The sequence below is a fragment of the Tarenaya hassleriana genome, unplaced genomic scaffold (genome assembly GCF_000463585.1).
Source record: "Tarenaya hassleriana unplaced genomic scaffold, ASM46358v1 Cleome20, whole genome shotgun sequence".
NCBI lineage: Eukaryota > Viridiplantae > Streptophyta > Magnoliopsida > Brassicales > Cleomaceae > Tarenaya > Tarenaya hassleriana.
The window spans coordinates 2288161-2309048 of record NW_010965373.1 but is presented as its reverse complement, the minus strand read 5'-3'; the positions used below and the strand labels follow the sequence as shown (position 1 = coordinate 2309048).

General features: G+C 31.3%; 3 protein-coding genes across 3 annotated transcripts; 2 read left to right on the top strand and 1 right to left on the bottom strand.

The window, feature by feature from the left end:
- The first annotated feature begins 6755 nt into the window (after nt 1-6755).
- LOC104813895 (probable calcium-binding protein CML15) lies at nt 6756-7462 on the top strand. The gene has a single exon (XM_010541690.1). It carries the CDS (start codon nt 6908-6910, stop codon nt 7379-7381), a length of 474 nt encoding a protein of 157 aa, XP_010539992.1. The 5' UTR covers nt 6756-6907; the 3' UTR covers nt 7382-7462.
- Nucleotides 7463-7766: 304 nt separating this feature from the next.
- Nucleotides 7767-11428, bottom strand: LOC104813894 (kinesin-like protein KIN-8A). Its single transcript, XM_010541689.2, has 7 exons — nt 10402-11428; nt 9983-10256; nt 9841-9891; nt 9546-9638; nt 8958-9323; nt 8180-8872; nt 7767-8053 (listed from the first exon to the last, which is right to left on the bottom strand). Exons 1-7 carry the CDS (start codon nt 11217-11219, stop codon nt 8021-8023), a joined length of 2328 nt encoding a protein of 775 aa, XP_010539991.1. The 5' UTR covers nt 11220-11428; the 3' UTR covers nt 7767-8020.
- Nucleotides 11429-16038: 4610 nt separating this feature from the next.
- On the top strand, nt 16039-18040 carry LOC104813893 (transcription factor MYB51-like). Its single transcript, XM_010541688.1, has 3 exons — nt 16039-16535; nt 16632-16761; nt 16838-18040. Exons 1-3 carry the CDS (start codon nt 16403-16405, stop codon nt 17700-17702), a joined length of 1128 nt encoding a protein of 375 aa, XP_010539990.1. The 5' UTR covers nt 16039-16402; the 3' UTR covers nt 17703-18040.
- The last annotated feature ends 2848 nt before the right edge of the window (nt 18041-20888 follow it).

Below are 20888 nucleotides of genomic sequence, written 5' to 3'. Positions count from 1 at the left end.
AACCAAAAACAAATTCTCCCGGACGGAAAACATATTCAATCATTATATATATATATGTATATATATATATAAATAAATGAATAAATAAATATTAAACTTTTTTCGATTGTTTTTGTTTTTTGTAGTTTTTGAATTTTTTTATAATATTTTGTAAATTCAAGAATTTATTTATATTAAAATATGAGGTAATTATTCATGCAAACTTATGATTATTATCATTGTTAATATAACACATAAAAATTCTAGATTATTTAATATATATATATAAAACAATATCATTATTATACTAATAATGTAATAATGTTTATATTCTTATATACATATATATATATATATATTGATTGAATACTATAATTTTAACTTTACATAATATATATAATAATTTTTATACATTCATATCAATAAATTTTATAATAAACAAAAAATAATCCACACATATACATAAAATAATTGTATAAATATACATACCTAAGCATATATACATATATATATATATATATATTTATATATATATATGCATGCATATATATATATGTATGTATGATCTGCTCTTTCCGGATGTTCCACGCCACTACTTCTTCTAAAACTTGTTACCCATGTTTTTGTGTGAAGATACACATCCACCCATATTCGAATTCTCCTGGAATCCAAATGTTAAAGAGATCAAATCTGTTAATGAAATCTCAAAGATCTGTTGAAGATGAAAAAAGATAGAAACTATTTAGATTGATATCAGTGATACGTTAATATTTAGAAAATATTTAGACTAAATCATTTATCAAATTATCGTTCTTTATATAATTAGTTTAATAAATAATATATATATATTACCAATAAATAATTTATGTCCAAAAAACGATCTTAAAAAACTCAATTAACTCACCTAATATTTATTCAAAAACCCTTATTTTGCTAAGCCAAAAATAATAATATTATTTAGAACATATAAACACAATTTCTTTGAAGAATGTAAAAGGCTATCATACATTTTCCAATTTGAACAAACTCATATAATAATTAATCTTGGCCACCGTTTTTGTTTTCATTAGTGCTCTAAGGAATATTACATTGCATATTATTTTCGTTAAAAATCAAGATTATTAGAAAATCTTGGAAATCCTCACTAAGTCACTCCCACATGCACACAACTTTTGATAAAAACAATAAAAACTATTGAAATTAGAAATAATTGCAGAAAAAAATAAAGAGAGTTACAGTATGGAGGGCAGGAAGAAAGGATAAAGAGGCAAAAGAGAGACGTGGGAAACTTTTCGTGTGTTGTTCATTCCAAACTATTCATACAAAATATTTATACAAACTCAAATCTAAACCAAATCATACTAAACCGAACACCAAATCTAATACTAAACCGATACTCTCTAATATATATATATATATATATATATATATATTGAGAGAGATGATAAAATGTGGATGTCTCCCAAGTCAATGTGAAACTTTTAAAATGATACATAGGGAAAAAAAAATTCTAAACCACCAAAGATAATATATAACTCACATGCATTTGTATGAGGATTGGTATTTCTTGACGGTTTAGATAGACCCCCTTGACTTGCTGTCCGTTGTAGGTTTGTTTCATATTTTTACCCTTTTGCATCGGGTATCCCGTTTGCTTTTGTGTATTTCATTACGATTTCATTTATGGATGTAAAGGAACCTTTTTTTACCAGTAATATGAATCACACGTAAACAAAAAAAAAACTCACATGTATCAAGAAGTCAATACAATTTCAAACTTTACAATTTGTTCTTCGTCTTTGGAGGACTCTCGAACATCCAGCTTCGCTTTCTGTACATCCCACTTCGCCTTCTGTCTTGCTGATGGAGGAAGCGTTAGTTTGACAATAATTAAAAGAATTATCACCGTTTTGAACATGAGGCCATTTTTTTATATCGAGCTCTGTTTGATTCATGTATTATATAGAAATGCTAATAAGATAAAAATACAATAAAATAAAATTGAAATTAATTACAAAAAGAGAGCTACCGTTTTTCCATTAGCAGATTAGTGAATAGTCTATCCAATAATAAATATTCTTACTACCTTTTTTGTTTGTAAGTAGTGGAGTGGGCAATAAATATTGTATTTAAATTATAATAATACATTTATAAGTCATATTCTATTTTTATAGTCGAAATAAGATATCATTTTTTAGAATTTTTTAGATTCTTCTTGATATCTTTGAAGCATACCAGATATTCGACTATATACCGAATGATAAGGAAATTAAGTTACCTGGACACCGTATGCCGCATCTGAGGAGTTAAAACAAAAGAGGTATTGAAGACAAAAAGCGGATTGGTTAACTCGTTAGAACGGACGTTACGAAAAAATATTGATCGGCTTAATTAAAACATCATAATTAATTTTTTATTTAATAATAAATAGATAACAAATTTTGTTTTATGGGACGACTTGTAAATTGAATCGTTTTAGTATGATCAAAGCTCTATTGATATATAATACCGGAGAAATATTTCACCTTTTAAACTCCACAGATAAGTTTTTTAATTTCTTTTGTAATTTGACGAACATGGTAAATTTTTTGTTTGGCAAAGATAGCGAGTAGTTATATAAACATATCAAAAAAAAATTCTTTGCAATATTACAAATAATATCATCAACCTTTTCAACAAAAATATTTTTCGTCTAATCAAAGGTTTCCACACCATTATCACTAAATTAAAAATAAAAACCATATTTTTTCATAATTACCGACGTTTCAGTCAATTTCAATTGTTTATGTGTTCGTTATATATATATATATATATATATATATATATATATATATTATTTTCACACTATTCTTTTCAATATACTTTTTCGCCAATTATAATATGTGCAAATCATTTCCAAACAATATATGAACAATACAATGGTATACTTTGTTGTCTTCCACGACAGAGTAGAATTCAGCTAATTCAGGTTTTGCGTTTTCAAGGAATTCAAAGAATACTTTTGAGTACTTGTGTAATTTTATTAACAAAATAATGCAAAAAAAAAATGAGAAAAGAGTCGTCATTCACTTCATAATTTAATACAAATTTATTCGCGAATTTCGATATATAACAAAAAGAATTTTAAAAATTATTTACAAACTGTGACAAAAAATGTTATCATTTATAATGTTTTAATTCTTCCTAATTTAAATTATATTGATCACCAAAATGATTATTGGTTACATATTTGTGTTCTCGAATTTGACCATAAACCTATATCGCATCTAAAAAAATCACACCAATATCATTTGTACTACAAAAAATTAAAACATATAGCATCAAAAATGAAACGTAAAACTCGTTGGAAGCCGACTTTGGTACACGTTTGTAGTACTTGTACACATTCTCGAATTTCTCCTTACATTTCTTGACACTTCTTGGATACCCAAGCTCAGCCATTTTCCTGGTCATTCATCAAGAATCCATATAAGATATATACTTGCATATACATAAATATATATATGCATATATGTGTGTTTAGAAACCCATTCTTCAAGAACACATACATATGAGTATATGTAGAAAGACATGTATATATATGCATATACATATGAAGTCTTGTATAAAAATCATGAGTAATAGTTACATCAAATTGAAAATAAAAATAATAATCCTCAGATAAGAGTAATATGCATACATATATACATGTATATGTATATACAAATGTGTTATATATGTATATATAGTTTGGAGTAGTAACAAAATAAATATGGAGATTTATTCCTACAAGAGAGACTTAAAAGCATAATTTCTAAAAGTTTAGTCTATCTCCGATTGTATCTTCAGGAGAGCCAAAATCTCCAACTGAAACCATCGGGTTACTCTCTCTCCACAGCCGAGGACTGTGGAAATATCACCGTAATCCTCCAACTTCACATCCATCTCTTCCTCTCCTACCGTGACTACCACGATTTAGTTTTTTTGGTTTTTGGCTTGATCCCCCAATATATATGTATGTAATATATGCTAATTTTGGAATAAAATGTTTCTAAGGACCAAATGTTGATATTTATTTATATTTAAAGTTGTAAATTTTTGGTGTATGGCTTTTAAGCCATTACCATTAAATCATGACGATTTTGATTTTGGAATATAATATTGAAGGTTTTATAAAAAAAAATATCTTTACAATGATAATTTGGAAAGAGATATAAATGAAAGATACGTTTCACACTAAAATATATTAGTATTTTATTAGATTTAGTTATTTTAATAATAAATTAATTTTAATATGAGAAAAGTGAGAGGTATTGAAAAAACTTTGGCATTTAAAACTGATATTATTATATTTTATTTGGTTATTATTAATTTTTCAATGATAATTAAAAATTTGCTACATGGATGATGATCACCTACTCTATTGTCAAATTAATAGCCATGGTCATTCACCACCCAAAGTAATGACCACTATGCATAATGATACGTTTCTCCCATTACTAAGCTAATAAATAGTCTTGGTCATTTCATATTTTTAACTTTTTATTCTATCAAATATTAATTACATGTTAAATCTAATCCAAATGATTTTTATTTTCTCAAAATATTATCATTTTAGTTACCATAATTAACATATAAACAAAGATGAATTGCTAAAACTCAATTATAAATAAAGATTAACATATTATCATTTTAATAAGAACAAAAATTTATTGAAAATCAATAGGATGACATGAATTGACTTTTTTTATTATTTTTATTTTGAAGGTAAATTTAAAAATGCACACAAATATAATATAAATAAAATTCATTTTTTTATTTGGACATAATTTTTTCAAAATAATATCATTTGAATTTAATATATTAAACTAACAACGAAATTAGAAATTATTTTCATTATATGAAACAAAAGTTCATATTTTTTTCCCAAAATCATATTTATAATATTCTAATTAAATAACTAATGAGAAATTTAATAGGCACACACATATATATATGATTAGTGAAACGTACGGCGTAAATAGACGTAAGTAGTTTTTTACTCGTAAGCCATAAAATTTGTAATTTAATTTTTTTATTATAATGTTTAAGTTATTATTTTTTATTAATTATCTTATTATGAATTTTTTTCATATGAATTTAGTTGAAAAATATAGAATATTTTTTTTGATAAAGATAAAATATATGTTTTTATTAGTTTATATTATTATATAAAATTAATTTAATATGAATTAAAATTGTTTAGAAAAAGAGAAAATATATATATAGAAAATTAGTGAAACAATGTGATATTCATAGATACACCAATCTCCATCATCCCCGCCTATGTTATGAGCCGACCGAGAAAGTCTCGAAAATTCGCCAACATGTGCCTTTCTTGCTCTGCATAAACCTCGGTATCCCGATATTTTACCTTTGCTTCTTGCTTTTCCTCGTTTTTTGTCAATCGGGCCTCTGCTACTTTCGTTGATATGATCATACGATTTTCATCGCATATCAATGCCCGTGTTGCTGGAGATAAATGCCTCTCTTCCTCTGTATCATGTTGATATAGTACAGAGTCGTCGCTCTTAGTAGCTGCTTAATCCTCAACCCGAAGAACATCAATGGAAGACTCTGGAAAGGCGATCTGTAATGTCTCATGTTGTTTTTCTCTATTCTCTTGGACCATCCGTCGAGATCCGTCGCAAAGAACACCGGATCTTTACTCTCCGCAGAGCTCGCCGGGTCCACCTCCACAATCTTCGCCGGCAGATACATATACATCATATATACACATATACACATACAAAATACATTCATATATATATATACATATACACACAAATATATACACATAAATACATCTATATATACATATATACAAATTACAAATTCAAAATAAAATACAAAAATTGCATTCATACATACTACACAAATATAAACACAGATACATGCAAATAAAAAGTAAAAAATATAAATTTATACATATATATATATATATATATCCATACATATATATCCACCATTTTAGTAGCTTCGTGATTGTCATCGCCATCTTCTTCTTCCGGTTCTTCACCGTTGGTTTAAGTTCCACCGCCATCTCATCGGAATCTAATTCTTCCGATTCTTCTCTTTGGAAAGGCCAAGAATTAGTGGTTTCATGTTATTTAAAGAAAAAGTTACGAAACATAAATGGAGAGATTTGGAAGACAAAAAGGTTTTTTACAAGCGGAGAGTTATAATTCTAAATCAATTGTTTTAAATGTAATGATTGTTATTACTTAAATGTAATTCTCCTTTTATACGTTTTATTTAGTAATTCCATATTACTTACGTTTTTTTTAGTAACTCCATATTAAGTTTATAATTTTGTCAATATATTAACTCCATGTATGTACATATATTTTTATATATATTAACTCCATATATTAGTCCGTTACATTATATGTTAGTGGGCTAATTAATTGTTAATTATTATATGCAAAACATTATTATATGCAAAACTCAATGCTAATCTAATTAAATGTTCATATAACTAAACATTTTTATAACCAATCAAAATTTTAGAAACATCCATGTAGGATGATGAGGTGGCTTCACCAAATTGCTTTAAACTTCTTTATTAATATATATAGATATAGATTCATCCATAATTTGTTTAAAAATTTCAGATTATCCTATACAAAATTATTACCAATGGATTCGAATTCAATATAATATAACAATAATATTGTTGGAAACAGTTGCTTAACTGTGACACCAACGACGAGTTTTTACTATTTTTACATGGACAAATAAAAGTTCTTCTCCTCCGTTTTAACCAACCGCCATTGTCTTCCTACATTCTTCAATCAAATTCTGATAACCTCATCAAATCTATTGTCTGCATCGACCGATTCATTCTCTGTTCATAATCTCATCAAATCTCTCGTGGGCATTCCTCAAAATCTCATCTTGTTACGGAAATATGGAGGATCAGCTCAGACAATTACATGCCATATTCGACCGGTTCGACATGGACTCGGACGGGAGCTTAACCGTCCTAGAACTCGCGGCCTTGCTCCGCTCGCTCGGCCTCAGACCTTCCGGCGATCAGATCCACGTCCTGTTAGCCAGCATGGACGCAAACGGCAACGGATCCGTGGAATTTGAGGAGCTCGTCGGGGCAATCCTCCCCGACATGAACGAGGAGATCTTCGTGAACTCGGAGAAGCTGCTCGAGATTTTCCAGTCTTTCGACAGGGACGGGAACGGTTTCATCAGCGCGGCGGAGCTCGCGGGCGCAATGGCGAAAATGGGTCAGCCCCTGACGTATAAAGAGCTCACGGAGATGATCAGAGAGGCCGACACCAACGGAGACGGCGTCATAAGCTTCGGAGAGTTCGCTTCAGTCATGGCGAAGTCCGCATCCGAATTCTTCGGTATCCCTTTCACTTCATGACAGTTATATGTCTGACCACAAACAGTAGAAAAGATTTGTAAAATTTCCTTCTTCTTGGTTCATATCAGAATCAGTCTCCACCTTTGACTTTGATAATATACTCTGCAGCATCAGGTGAAAAAAAGTTTTTTTTTTTGGGAATGTTCCAATCTCAGTGGAACGCCATTGATTCAGACGGAATCAGATCAAATGAAGAAGACAAAACATGTTTCTGATGGATTTAATCCGATCATTAATGAAATTCATGAACTTTCAAATCAAAAAGTATATGCAAATCATTCAACGCGAAATCTGCCACAGTTTTGAACAAAAACAGGAAGGACAAGCTCGCATTTCCAACAAATGCTGTGAAATATCTATTTTAAAACATCCAGACAATCTGACAAATCCAAAAACTAATGAAAATAATTAGTAAAAGAATACATAAAATGGCACACAACGTGATTGATCCTAATGAAAAATAAAATAAAATAAAATCAGAGACAAACACACCCTCTATGCTGTTTTCCTCTTCTTCTCCATAATCTTTTTTTTTTTTGTGTGTTATGTTTTGTCTTTACAGATGTTACAAAAAAAAAAGTGGGAAAAACCAAAAAGAAAAAGGAGAAAAGGAAGTTGGAGAAATCAAATATGTCAGTATCAGAATCTTGTGGTGGGACGAGCAAAGCCAGGCTGCAAAACATGAACACAAAAAAAAAAAAAAGGCCGTAACACTTAATAGTTTCTGTCAGAAAAACGAGGTTTTGATGTGATGTTCTGTTTGGATTGGTAAGAATGAAGGAAAAAAGGAAACAGTACCTGAAGAAGCATGGAAGGAGCTGCAGAAGCGGAAGCTTCTAGAACAACATGGCTTCTGGTTTTCCTTCCATTCAGTGAAGGGCTATTTCCTACTGTGATATCCCAAAAGCTTCTCTTTTTAGCTGTTGTTGCTAATGGAGACTTGAACCGATGGCTCGGGCTCTTCAACTCGCTCGAAGGGTCATTCTTCTTCTTCTCCCCCCTAGTGATTACCCTCTTCGGTTCTCGAGTTCTTCCCGGTGTTATCTCCCTTTTTCTTGAAAGATCTCGAATGAGTTCGTCTTTTTTCTTGATCTCCAATGTATGTTCTTTCTTCATTCTCTCCATCTCCATTTTTAAAGATTTTACTGTAAGTTGAAGCTCCTTGACAGTTTCTTCTGCCTTTCTCCTTTTGGATTCCGGGGTGAAACACGTGCCTGACAAGAACGAAGGCCTCGGTTTTCGTTTCTCGTTTGGTTGAGCGGTTGATGGCGGAGTCATGAGAGATGTGACTGAAGGTGGAGTCATGGAAGCAATATTGTTTGCAGCCAAAGACTGTGCTTGGAGGGTGAGGAGCTTTTGATGTTGCTTTGCCAGTTGAACACGCAGTTCTCGGTTCTCTTTCTGAACCTCAAACAAGAGCTTGGCCTGGTCTGGTCCTTGTCCTGATCCTGGTTCAGACACTTGGACCACCTCTTCATTTGTTTCACAACCCTGAATCCAAAAAACAAGAATTAGAAACCATTTTCTGAAACTGTTGCATCGATATGAAACCCCGAAAAGCCTCTGCAATGTGTACCTTAGTGCGGATCTCCTTAGCTCGATCCGCCCAATGGAGGGTATTTTGCGTTTCACCGAAAGAATGATTGCTCGGACTGATATTAGCGATCATCACAGTGTTACAGGCACCTCCTAATGAGTCCTTGAGTAGCTGAGTGAGCTTTGAATTCCTGTATGGGATATGCTTCTTGCCTTCCACTAATGCATTGATGCAACTACTCAGTGCAAGAAGCGATCGGTTTATGTTTGCACCCTCTAGAGATCGAAGTGTCCTCTGGTCAGTTGCAAGGGCTCGCTCTGATCCCGCAAGATCGATGAGAGAGAGCTTTCCAATCCGGTTTATGATGCTCATGGACGCATCTCTTGTCCTGTACTCCACCATGACCTAGAATCCAGTCAATACAAGAACAGATAAACCAGAGTCATTCACCAGGTTCCTGGCTTCTATAAACCGATATCTTGGAAAGGTAAAACGGGTTTAAGCCTCGAGAAACGATGATAATATGACATGAAACTACTACAATTCATCAAGATCAAGATATTGGAACACACTGAGTCATATGCATTGGGAAATACTCCATTTCAAGATGAAGAAAACGAGATTTACCTGAAGAATAGCATGTGAACGTGAAGAAGTTTCGTTGGCACGAGTTGGCTCGGTAGTTCTGTTTTGATTTCCACGTTGGAGCAACACCATGACCTGCCATAACGAAAATGAGGCCAGATTCCTCTATTGGATTTTTCGTTTTCTTCGAGTTTATTTGAATTAACTCTGATACCATATTGAATTTGAGCAATTCAACTGTATTGAATCCGCAATTATGGAACTTGGATATTCTAAACCGAACCAAACCAAACTAAACCGGCCTAGAGTTAAAACAAGAGACAGAGTAGATAGATACTTCATCGGTGGAATAAGCTCGGTATTGAGTGAGGCCAGCTGCTACAATTCCCTGTTAGACATTGAAGGCATTTCTCTCACAATAAGTGAAAAGAATGTACAATAGAAAGCCGAAAACTTTCTAAGTGATTAGGTTTCCGCACCTGTTTATCTTCGCGGAGTACTAGAGGTCTACCGGGTGAGAGCAAATCTCTAACCGTTTCATTGTAAACCTCGAGATACGAAAGATGAACAACGTGATTCCCATCGACGCTTCTCTGTCTAACCTTTGCAAAAAGATCTTTAATGGCTAAAACCATTACACCCGGATTGTCAACCGTGCCTAGCATCGTGTACGTTTTGCCAGCTCCCGTGGCACCATAGCAGAAAACAGAACCATTCCTTCCTTGAAGAACTGCCTCTACAAGAGCTGACGTTCTGAAAACCCAAAACAAAGAACAGAGAAGATGCTTCATCAGAACATGGATCGTAGTAACTTTGCGTATAGATCAAACAGCTAGAGTTTCATAGTACCGAAGAAATCACAAATTCTATATCCTGTAATCTGTGAAGTTACACTTACGTTGTGGAATAGACTTCCTGTTGAGTCGTGGTCTCGGGGAAGGAAGCGTCGAAGGTGAAATGGCGGCCTCGGAGCCTTTTCAGCCTGAGATAATCGTTCTCACTCGCATATTCCGTCAGATAAACATCTCTCTTATTCACTATCTTCACGCAACACCGAGACCCGGCCTCTTTCTCTTTCTTCGCCATTGGCCTAAGCCTCAAAAAAACGAGAATTCGACTCCCATTCTCATCGAAATTCTCTGTTTTCTCCACTTTATCAACCTGTGTGACATTATTAGCTCCATTAACCTCATCTTGATCTGGATTCTGCTGCACAGATGCTCCCATGGAGAGCTTTCTCATCACATTAGAGGAAGATTCTCGCTTTTTCGGATACGAAGTGATTCGATCAGCACCCACTATTACATTGCGATCAATATCCATTATTACATTGTTCTCCTTAGCTTCCTCACCACCGTGGGGCTGCGACAAAACCAGATTTCTCGTGGCTGTAGTGTTTGCATCGTTCTCTCTCATCGTATTGTGCTCCAAGTTCGAATTTTTCACCTCGTTTCCCAGGCCCTTTTCTCCCTTCCTGCAAGAATCAAGCAGCTCGATGCTCGGGTGAGTGGTGAATCTCTGTTCTTCGTGTTTCGGCGACTGATTAGGGTTTCTCAGAGCAAAAGAGGCTCTCTTTTGCTGTTCGTACAAAAGGGTCAAAGCCCTCATCTTCTCTTTCAGCCCTTGATGCGGATTTCGCATCGGGAGAGTCGAATTGGCGTTTTCTTGCTCATTCTGCTCTTGCCTCAGAACCTTAGAACGAGTCGATACAGGCATTTTTTTCTTGCCCTTTCTTATGATTTTCTCACCATCCAAACAAACCCAGATGAAAATTTTCGCAGACCCAAGCGGAGAGATTGCAAGATTTTACCTTTATTGTGGAAGAAGAAGGGCAAGAACGAACAACAACTACAGGAACAAAATTGTGTGTGATCTCTCAAATGTTAAATTAGGACCCAATGTGCGCCGTTGATTCGACTAAAATCCGACGGTCGAAGTTAATGCGAGGGAGATCTGAGATTTCAAAGTGCAAACTATTGCTACTACCACTCCTATTTTTGGCTTTATTTACTCTCAGATATGTGAATCCTTGGAGTGGCAAAAGTAAGTACTGGACTGGAGATATTAAAAGAAGAAAAAAAAGAAAAAGAAAAAGAAAAAAAGACTATATGGACGAATTAAAAATTTTGAAAAAGTGATTGCAACGGTCGAAAATTCGTGCCGTCAGGTCAACGGTAATTTAGCTATGGGCCCCACTTTAACTTTTAATTCAAGAGAAATCTAGATGGATAAAAATCATAAAATAATTGTGGTGTGTTTTTATTCATTATGCTTATTCGTTTTAATAGTATTTTAATATCTAGAAAATTTTAAAGAAAGTATATAAAAGAATATAATTTATACTTAGAGTACAACAAACGAAAAAATATTTGTTTGGAAAAAAATTGGATATCAATTTCGGATATATATAAAGAAAAATCTCTTATAAGAACATAAATTTATTAAAATGTATTAGATAAACATATAAATAAATAAAAAGTGTATACAAAAATTTCTATGATTGGCAATCGTTAACAATGCTAGATATCTAACGGAATATGGTAAAAGAAATTGGCATGGCTTGTTATAATTTCAATGTCAATATCAAGTAACCGTCATGTTACCCACACATCAACGAAAAATGTTACATCAAACATTTAAGAAAATTCAAAACATATACATATATACACACACATATATATAGCCCTATATATATTTATAACACGCTTAGACACATATATGCATATACACAAGAATGCACTTACATATATATATATATATACATATATATATCCACATATTTATACATAGAGATAACTAAATACATAGTAATACCTAAATATACATGTATATATACACACATATTTTTAGATATATATAAACATATACACATTTATCTATACATGTATATATGTATATACAAATATACGCACTTCACATATTTATATATATCCATGCATTATACACATAATGTATCGTGTATTGTTGATAATCGAAGCATACCAAGATTTACATAAATAGTGTATCATGTATTATTGATAATCGCATAAGTACTTTATATATACACCGCAGTTTCCTCTCATTAAAATTCATAATTCATATACTAATATGATAAAAAAAAAAAAATAGATAACCACAATACATAAATATCGAAACTCCTCCACAAATGTGGTAACGTGTATGACATTGGACGATATTTAAATTTCGACAAAAATGTTTATCTCATTAATAGATTATTTATCACGAAAACTGTCTCATATTCCAAAAACCCTAAAAAAATCAAACATATCGATGGAACCAATTCGTATAGACGCTTTCGTTCTCACAACCAAACAAATTTGGAGATTCACCAACCTCTCCTTTCAAGAAGAGTCATATTTGTAACTTTTTGGTTCGTTCTCGATCTTTGCATTCAAATCTCTCGTCGTTTTCGTAACAACTCTTAATTCGTCTCCAAGTTCTTTTTTGTCTCTTTAGTTCTCCTTTGGGATTTCAATTCCGAATCAAACTCCTGCCCCAAAAAAAAAACAAAATATAAATTTTAATATCTTACCATTAATTAATAAGATCAGTAAACCTGAATTTTTTTTTTTTAAAAAAAAACTTTTTGGTGGAAATTTTGTAAATCCATTGTTGAAGTTAGGAGTCGTATATGTACACAAGGAAGATAATTTACTATTGAAGAAAGTTTTGTGTAAATCGTGCAATGTATTTTGGATATTAGAAAACATGAGTTAGCATCGTACGTACGTGCAAACTAAGTGCATGGGTTACGATGAAAATTCATATTGTATAGATAAATATTGGTGGAGAATATCTAAATAGATTAGTTGAATGATATTAGAAATATGTATCTGAAATTGGTATTAGACGAACAAAATTAGAGAGTTCCAAAAATGTATATGAATAATCAAATCTTCTTTAAAATCCCATATACTCGAACCTTCATCCACATACGAATAAGCGTTTACTATAAATAATCATATAAATTGTTTGACTCGTGTGTGTGTGTGTGTGTGTATGAGATACATGAGTCCATTATATATACACACAAATTTAATTTGTTTTTGTACAATTTGAAAAATATTACAATACCAGATTATTTCGTTAGGAGTTTACATATTTCGAATTCCGTATATTACAGTGCCTGTATTTATATGTGTATATATAGTTTTATACGAAAGCTTGACTATATATGTTGTGTATCTATATGTGTAATTATAGTTTTATACATAATCTTCATTTAAATAAAAATACCATATGGTATATAATTCTTCAAATGGATAAAAGGACGAAGCTTTTGAAGACCCTTGAATGGCAAACAACACCGTTTTTATACATAATGTCAATTCACCCACCTACCACTATTTCTCTTTTAATAAAAGAATTCATCTATACGCATAAAATCTGCAAATAGTTTGAATTTATAAAAATACAATTCCAATTTTATAATTTTTGGAAGATAGATGGGATTTGAACTATTAGATTGCGAATTTTATCCATCCATCTTTATTGTGGGAAAAACGTTTTGATTTGTGTAAAAAACAAATATTTAGTTACTATAAAATTATAAATAATGCGGATTGTTTTTTTTTAACTAACGCTTAATAAATTTCAAAATACAAAATAATTTTTAAATGGGGAACTCTAAATTAAAGGTTGATGGAAATTTTCAAAAACTGTCGATGTAATTTGTTGGAATTTCTGTAATTCATGTTGTGTTTGCATATTTGTTCTGTAATTTTTTTTTGGACCATACAAAAAAAAATTGTCGATGCATTTTATTTCATTAGATAACAACTGATCCAGTTACAACACTTGTGTCTGAACGAAAGTGTTGAAAAAAAATTGCCAAAGACCAAATAAATAATTTTTGTTATGACATGGTCCAAGTCCAGTGTTTGAGGGAACAAGTTGTTCCATAAATTATATTTTCTCTTACAAAGCAAATTCTTCACCACGACTAAATTAATTACTTAGTTAATTTCCTCGAATTTTCGTTGTATTTTTTACTGTGGAGACCAATAAAATCATTATATTATATATATATATATACACACATTATTTTTGCACTCTAATGTCTTTGCTACTCTCGTAGATTTTGGTCCTTTTTGGAAAAGTCTCGACGACTTTTAATGTTGACTTATTCTAATTACATTATCCGTATTTTCTTTGTTTGAGATTTCGTTGTGATTATTAAAAAATATTTTTATATTCTGTAATTATTTTCCATTATTATTATATTTTATTGAATTTGATTTAGATTTTATTAACATTATATATATAATGGATTTCTGCATAAAATTAATTATCTCTTGTTTGGATTATCGGATTTGTTTTGATTACGTTCAAACTAAAATCATTGCTCCTAATACCGACGAAGACACGTGTGCTGACGCTTTGTTTTTGTTTTTTTTGGAAAATATTGTCCGCTTCTAATTTGACAAGTTTACACCTTTGTCAAAGAATTATTACATTACGGTATGTGGAACGTTACATTTGTTCCAAATTAAATATCTCAAGACCGCAGAAAAAAAAAATCAACAAAAGATATTTTTAAAATTTACTTTAACGCCTCTATTATTGGAAATTAGACAAATAAAAGTTGGAAAATCAAAATTCGAATATTAAAAATTCATCTTCTGTTGAAGAATCTCCGCTAGGCATTAATGGTAATGGCTTTTGGAGATATTACCATTAACGTCAATCTAAGCCCATTTATTTTTTTAGTGTGACATATCTAATTGCGTCACTCCATATACTATTTTCGTTTTATTTCCTTTTAATTTTCATTGAGATTATTGGATATTAAACTTCCTTGTTTTGCATATATCTATAATAGAAATTCTATCTATTGTTCTAATTCGTGGAAGGTTTCTAGATGGTAAAAAAAGAGTACAAACATACGTGGCATGAAGAATAAAATTTCTAAAAAATTATTAGGAAATATTGGGTTAGAAGGGATAAGTATCATCGTTTTATATGTTATAAAAGTAAATGGTTGGATATATGACACCAATTTATAATAGAAAATGACTAATTGCATGGCCGTCAAAAAAAAAACGAAAAAAAACAAAGTATAATTAAAAAAAAGCCAGCAGCCGCACGGGAAATTATAATAAAATAATTAGTCTTAAAATCTCAAAAAAATTATTAACTCTTACTTGGAAAGGGCGACGAATGTTCACAGACGCTATCTATACAGACAAAATCCAACTAAAGTATTTCTCAACCAGTCAAATAATGCCACGTGTTATCCACAAAAAACCTTAAACCGTCGGTCGAATCCGCGCATAAATATCCCTCGCCACAATCTTTGAATTGGTCACTGCTCAAAGTGGAAGAACTCTTTCAAGGCTCTCCTCTTTGTCCCTCAACTAAAGTATTTCTCAACCAGTCAAATAATGCCACGTGTTATCCACAAAAAACCTTAAACCGTCGGTCGAATCCGCGCATAAATATCCCTCGCCACAATCTTTGAATTGGTCACTGCTCAAAGTGGAAGAACTCTTTCAAGGCTCTCCTCTTTGTCCCTCTTCATCTTCTCCCCCCCCCCAAAAAAAAAAAAAAAAAAAAAAAAAAAACTAAACACACCCTTTTTTCTCTCTCTTGATAACTTGAAGAAAATGTCGATACGACTTATTTTCTTATGCTTATTAGTGTTAATAAGAAGATCGATCTTATTCTTATAAACCCAAAATTCTCCTTTCGTCTTTTTTTTTTCCCGTTCTTAAATCGTTTTTCAGAGCCGTTTCGCTGCTTATATGGCTCCAAACCCTACTTGAAAACACGAAAATCTTCAAGAACGTCCATCGCTACGGATCGAAAGAGAGACCATGAGCCCTTTTGGAGATCGGTAGCGGAGGGGAAAGAAGCCGAGAAATTCGTCGAAATTGAGAGAGAATTTAGAGGGAAAAAAAATGGTGAGGACTCCATGTTGCAAAGCAGAGGGATTGAGGAAAGGAGCATGGGCTCCCGAAGAAGATCAGAAACTCATCGCTTACGTCAATGAGCATGGCGAAGGTGGCTGGCGAACCCTCCCCGAAAAAGCTGGTATTTTTTATTTTAAAATCTTATTTTTTGTTTGTCGTTGTAAGACATAAAATAATTATTGTAATAATGTTTTCTACGATTCTGATTGGTTGATAGGTCTCAAGAGGTGCGGGAAGAGTTGCAGGCTGAGGTGGGCGAATTATCTTCGACCCGACATCAAACGAGGAGAGTTTAGTGAAGAAGACGAAGAAACGATCGTTAGACTTCATGCAACTCATGGAAACAAGTGAGCGAATTAAGAATTAGCACAGCAAAACAAAAAATTGATAATTGGTACTAATAACGATAATAATCTCTTTAAGGTGGTCGGCTATCGCTCGGAGATTGCCCGGGAGAACGGACAACGAGATAAAAAACCACTGGAACACTCACATTAAGAAGCGTTTGATCAAGAAGGGCATCGACCCCCTGACCCACAGGCCGATATCGGGAAATTCGGACAGCGAATCCAGCCGAGAAATGCAGAAGGACTGTCCGGAGACGACAGTGGAGGAAATCAGTACCCGTCAGGGGCAAGATCTTGAGCGTCGGAAGCCGCCATTGTCACTCTCAGCTAAGTTCCTTAACAAAGTTGCCAACAAGTTCGCTAGAAGAGTCAACAAAAGTGCTTTGACTGAAATAATCGAAGGTGGTGGACCGCAAACCAACAACAACGTAATCAACGGTAATAGCGTTTGTAATAATAACGATAATTCCATTGAATCTGAACGTGAAAGATCAATAAATTCGTCTACATCAACTTTGAATCTTCTCAACAAGATCACTCCAAGTAGGCTTCGATCCATCCTCGACGGAGAATGCCACCCACCGTCCGTGTCCATGTCCATGTCCTCGGCCTCTTCACCGTCCGTCAATGACCCTTTAACTTATTCTCTCGAGATGAAGATGGGCGATAAGCTTAACGGTGTTTGGAGTGGGAATGATTATAGGGACATTGAATTCAATAAGTTCTTGAGTAGTATCGCTAATGATGAAGATTTCATGGGAGATAACTCTAGGGTTGGGGACATTGTGTTTGTGAACGAGTTCACGGGGATTCTTCAGGATGATGGACCGTATGACACCAACATGATGATGATGGTCAATGAAAGAGAGGCGCGCATAAAAGGAGCTTTTGAAGATATTGAGAGTTATTTGGATGACTACATGGATCTTGAGAATCATTAGGTTCATGATATGATGATGGTTGATCATTATAGTCATGATGATGATGATGATGATGATGATGATGAAAGAAAAGGGCGTCATGTAAATCAAACAAATTTGATTTGCGATGTTCTGTCTGAGTTCGATGTTTTGCAGGGAAGCAAAGAGGAGGTGCTTTGCCAAAAAAAATAATAATAATAATAATAAGAGAAGGTGGTAGTTAACAAATATGTTCTGTTTTTTTTTTTAATATTAATTGTTTACACCTTCGTGTCTTACAATGTTACTGAGCATCTTTTCTGTTACAAATTGAATAAAAGTGGAAAATAATGCAAATATTCTCCGCATTTGAATGTAAAATTGCGTTTTCTTTAATTGTTTTAACCATTATCTTCGTTTATTCGAAACAATGGATCTATTATATATATACCAATTTGAAAACAATTTGTTAACTAATTAGATTCTCTTTAGATTTTATTTTTAATATATGCAGAGAATTTGGTACTTATTCCAACTTGTTAGGAGTGAAAAAAGATATGGGCAACCGAGTTAGCAAATAGAGGAAAATAAAAACAGAAGTATATAAGGTAATCAAAAAGCTCTTGACAAAGAAAAAAAGGTAATCAAAAGGCAAAAATGGAAAATATTTTCAAAATCTTTTCAGATATGATGAAAATATATAACTATTTCATTCCTAACAGCAATGTATTATTAATGTGTTTATTAAATTATTTTTACGATTTATAACATATAAATTTTACATAAACATTTGTGAATATAATTTACATTATGAAAATCTTTTAAATATTTTTACATTAAGAAATTAAATGTAATTCACATCTTATATAATCTAATAATATCTTAAAAGGTTAGAAAATTTTATTTTATAAGAAAATATACAATATAAAAATTATAAAATAAAGAAAATGTGGTAGTGTAATATAGAAAGAAATGTATAATAATTTCTAAAAAAACGAAACAAACAATTTTTTTGAAAAGAAAAGAAAATATAAAAATTTGAAAACTGTAAACTCAAACAAAAATAAAAGAGGGAGTTTTACAATTAGAATAATAATTTTATAGAAGTATTATTTGCATTTATATATTTAATATGTTTTTCTATGGATAGAGGAATATATACTGCTAACTACGAATAAAATTTTTACCAGGTTAAGATATAATGTTTCCAAATATTACAAGACAATATTTTGTTAACATTATTTAAAAAATAATTTATTTATAATTTAGAAGAGGGATATTATTTTTTTAATAAGAAATAGTTATATGCATTATATAAAATATTCATAATTAAAAGTGTAGGGTCAGAAAATCCAATAATTACATATAAATTATTTAAAAATTGATTGAAATCACATGAATAAAATTATTTAATCAAATATTACAATAATAAAAACTGAATGAGAAAATATTTTTACATATTTATCATTTAAAATGATTTTAAATAAAAATAAAATCACATTAAGGATGGATGTAAATATTGAATAAGCATAGTTTTATAAAACGAACTTTAAACCAAAATATTTATCGTGAAATTTTAATTTTTTCGACTATTCCTTTGGTGGCGCAGGACATACGCAGGAAAAGACAAAGAAGCAGGTGATATTTCCTTTTTGTTCCACTATAATATATTATTATTGTTGAAATTCATAATATTATCATATTATATAAAGCATTCTATATTGTATATATACACGCATATTTAACCAAATGATTGATTATTTTGATTTAGACGTTAGTAAACCTTTCTTTGTATTCATTTCTATTATATAATATATTTTTATTTGCTATTCAATGTATCTATTATCAAATTTTTTTTTCAGACATTGTTAATTCTACAAATGTGGAATAATAATCTTGTTTAAGTTACAATGTTCAAATTTATTTCGTTTATAATATTTAAAATGTAGAAATATTATCAAAGTCATCCAATATTAGGTACTAATAAAAGAAAACATATTTTATAGACATAATGATATGCCTAATCTTCTTTTTTATATTAAATCAATCAAAACTACATTTTGCGAAAGAATCTATTTTCACGATGATATTACTAGTTACACCTTATAAGCAATGCCATTTATTTATTTTAACTGATTATTTTATCTTTATGACATTTTTTTGCTAGGTTCTTTAACCAAATCGATTCAATTGATTGATTTTTGTATTTTTTTGTTTAAATTAACATTTCAAATTTTTTTGAAGTATATTAGAATTTAAATAAGTAGAATATCAATATTCACCTAAAACAAAATGAAGAGCTGATATAGATGTTTCAACATCTTTACCCATTAACTAGAGATCAGTGGTTCTCTACTATGAGAATGGAGCAATCTTCTAATCCAATGCTTTACCGCTTAATGCACTGATCTAGAGACGAATGGAGATTATTTTGAATGTGTTAGGCTTAATGATATAGATTTACAGTTGAACGTCATTCAGGATACTTCGTGATATATTCAAAAAAAAAATATTCATCTAAAACAGTTAATCTAATTTATATTAAATCAAATGAAAAGTTTTTTAATATTTTAAATTCATATTTCGAAAAATTATTTTAAAATATTAATCAGATATTTTTTTTGAATATTATCATATACAAGATATAGTGTCTTACATTCTCTCAAGTCTCAAGCATATAAAATCAATAAAAAAATATTAAAGTGTCTTCCCATATACCCAGAAGACAAAAGTGAAAAAATATATTTTAAATTTTGTTTGGCTTTTAAAGTGTTTAGTGTTTTCCCATGCGAAATCCCATATTTAGAGTTAAATATCAATTTATGTGCGAAATTCGATATCTTCGATTCCTCGAGTCCACTAAGGAACTTTCCAAGAGCACGGTTTTGGCGCGCGCGATTCCTCGAGGCCACTAAGGAATAAATTTGGATACTTATACCAAGTTCATGGCATAAAATAAACCGACTATTATCCTTAATAACATTATAATATAATGGTATTATGATCCATTAGACACATTTACATACCTAATTTGACCTAATAAAAAAAATAGATTTAATTTCAATTTGATCTAATTTACATATCTAATTTGAGCATGTTACGGGCGGGCGTCTTTAATGGTGGGCACATGGTGCGACCCTTGACTTGATATTTCTATGCTCCATGACGTGATAGCAATTACAATAATATATATATATATATATATATATATATATATATATATATATA

What these genes read in the sequence shown, in the direction of transcription:
- LOC104813895 (XM_010541690.1), top strand. Translation starts at nt 6,908, where the DNA reads ATGGAGGATCAGCTCAGACAATTACATGCCATATTCGACCGGTTCGAC.
- LOC104813894 (XM_010541689.2), bottom strand. Translation starts at nt 11,219, where the DNA reads ATGCCTGTATCGACTCGTTCTAAGGTTCTGAGGCAAGAGCAGAATGAG. An exon ending in TACTCCGCGAAGATAAACAG is followed by an intron (nt 9,892 to 9,982) that starts GTGCGGAAACCT and finishes AATGTCTAACAG; the next exon opens with GGAATTGTAGCAGCTGGCCT. An exon ending in CTAAGGAGATCCGCACTAAG is followed by an intron (nt 8,873 to 8,957) that starts GTACACATTGCA and finishes TTTTGGATTCAG; the next exon opens with GGTTGTGAAACAAATGAAGA.
- LOC104813893 (XM_010541688.1), top strand. Translation starts at nt 16,403, where the DNA reads ATGGTGAGGACTCCATGTTGCAAAGCAGAGGGATTGAGGAAAGGAGCA. An exon ending in AACCCTCCCCGAAAAAGCTG is followed by an intron (nt 16,536 to 16,631) that starts GTATTTTTTATT and finishes ATTGGTTGATAG; the next exon opens with GTCTCAAGAGGTGCGGGAAG. An exon ending in CATGCAACTCATGGAAACAA is followed by an intron (nt 16,762 to 16,837) that starts GTGAGCGAATTA and finishes AATCTCTTTAAG; the next exon opens with GTGGTCGGCTATCGCTCGGA.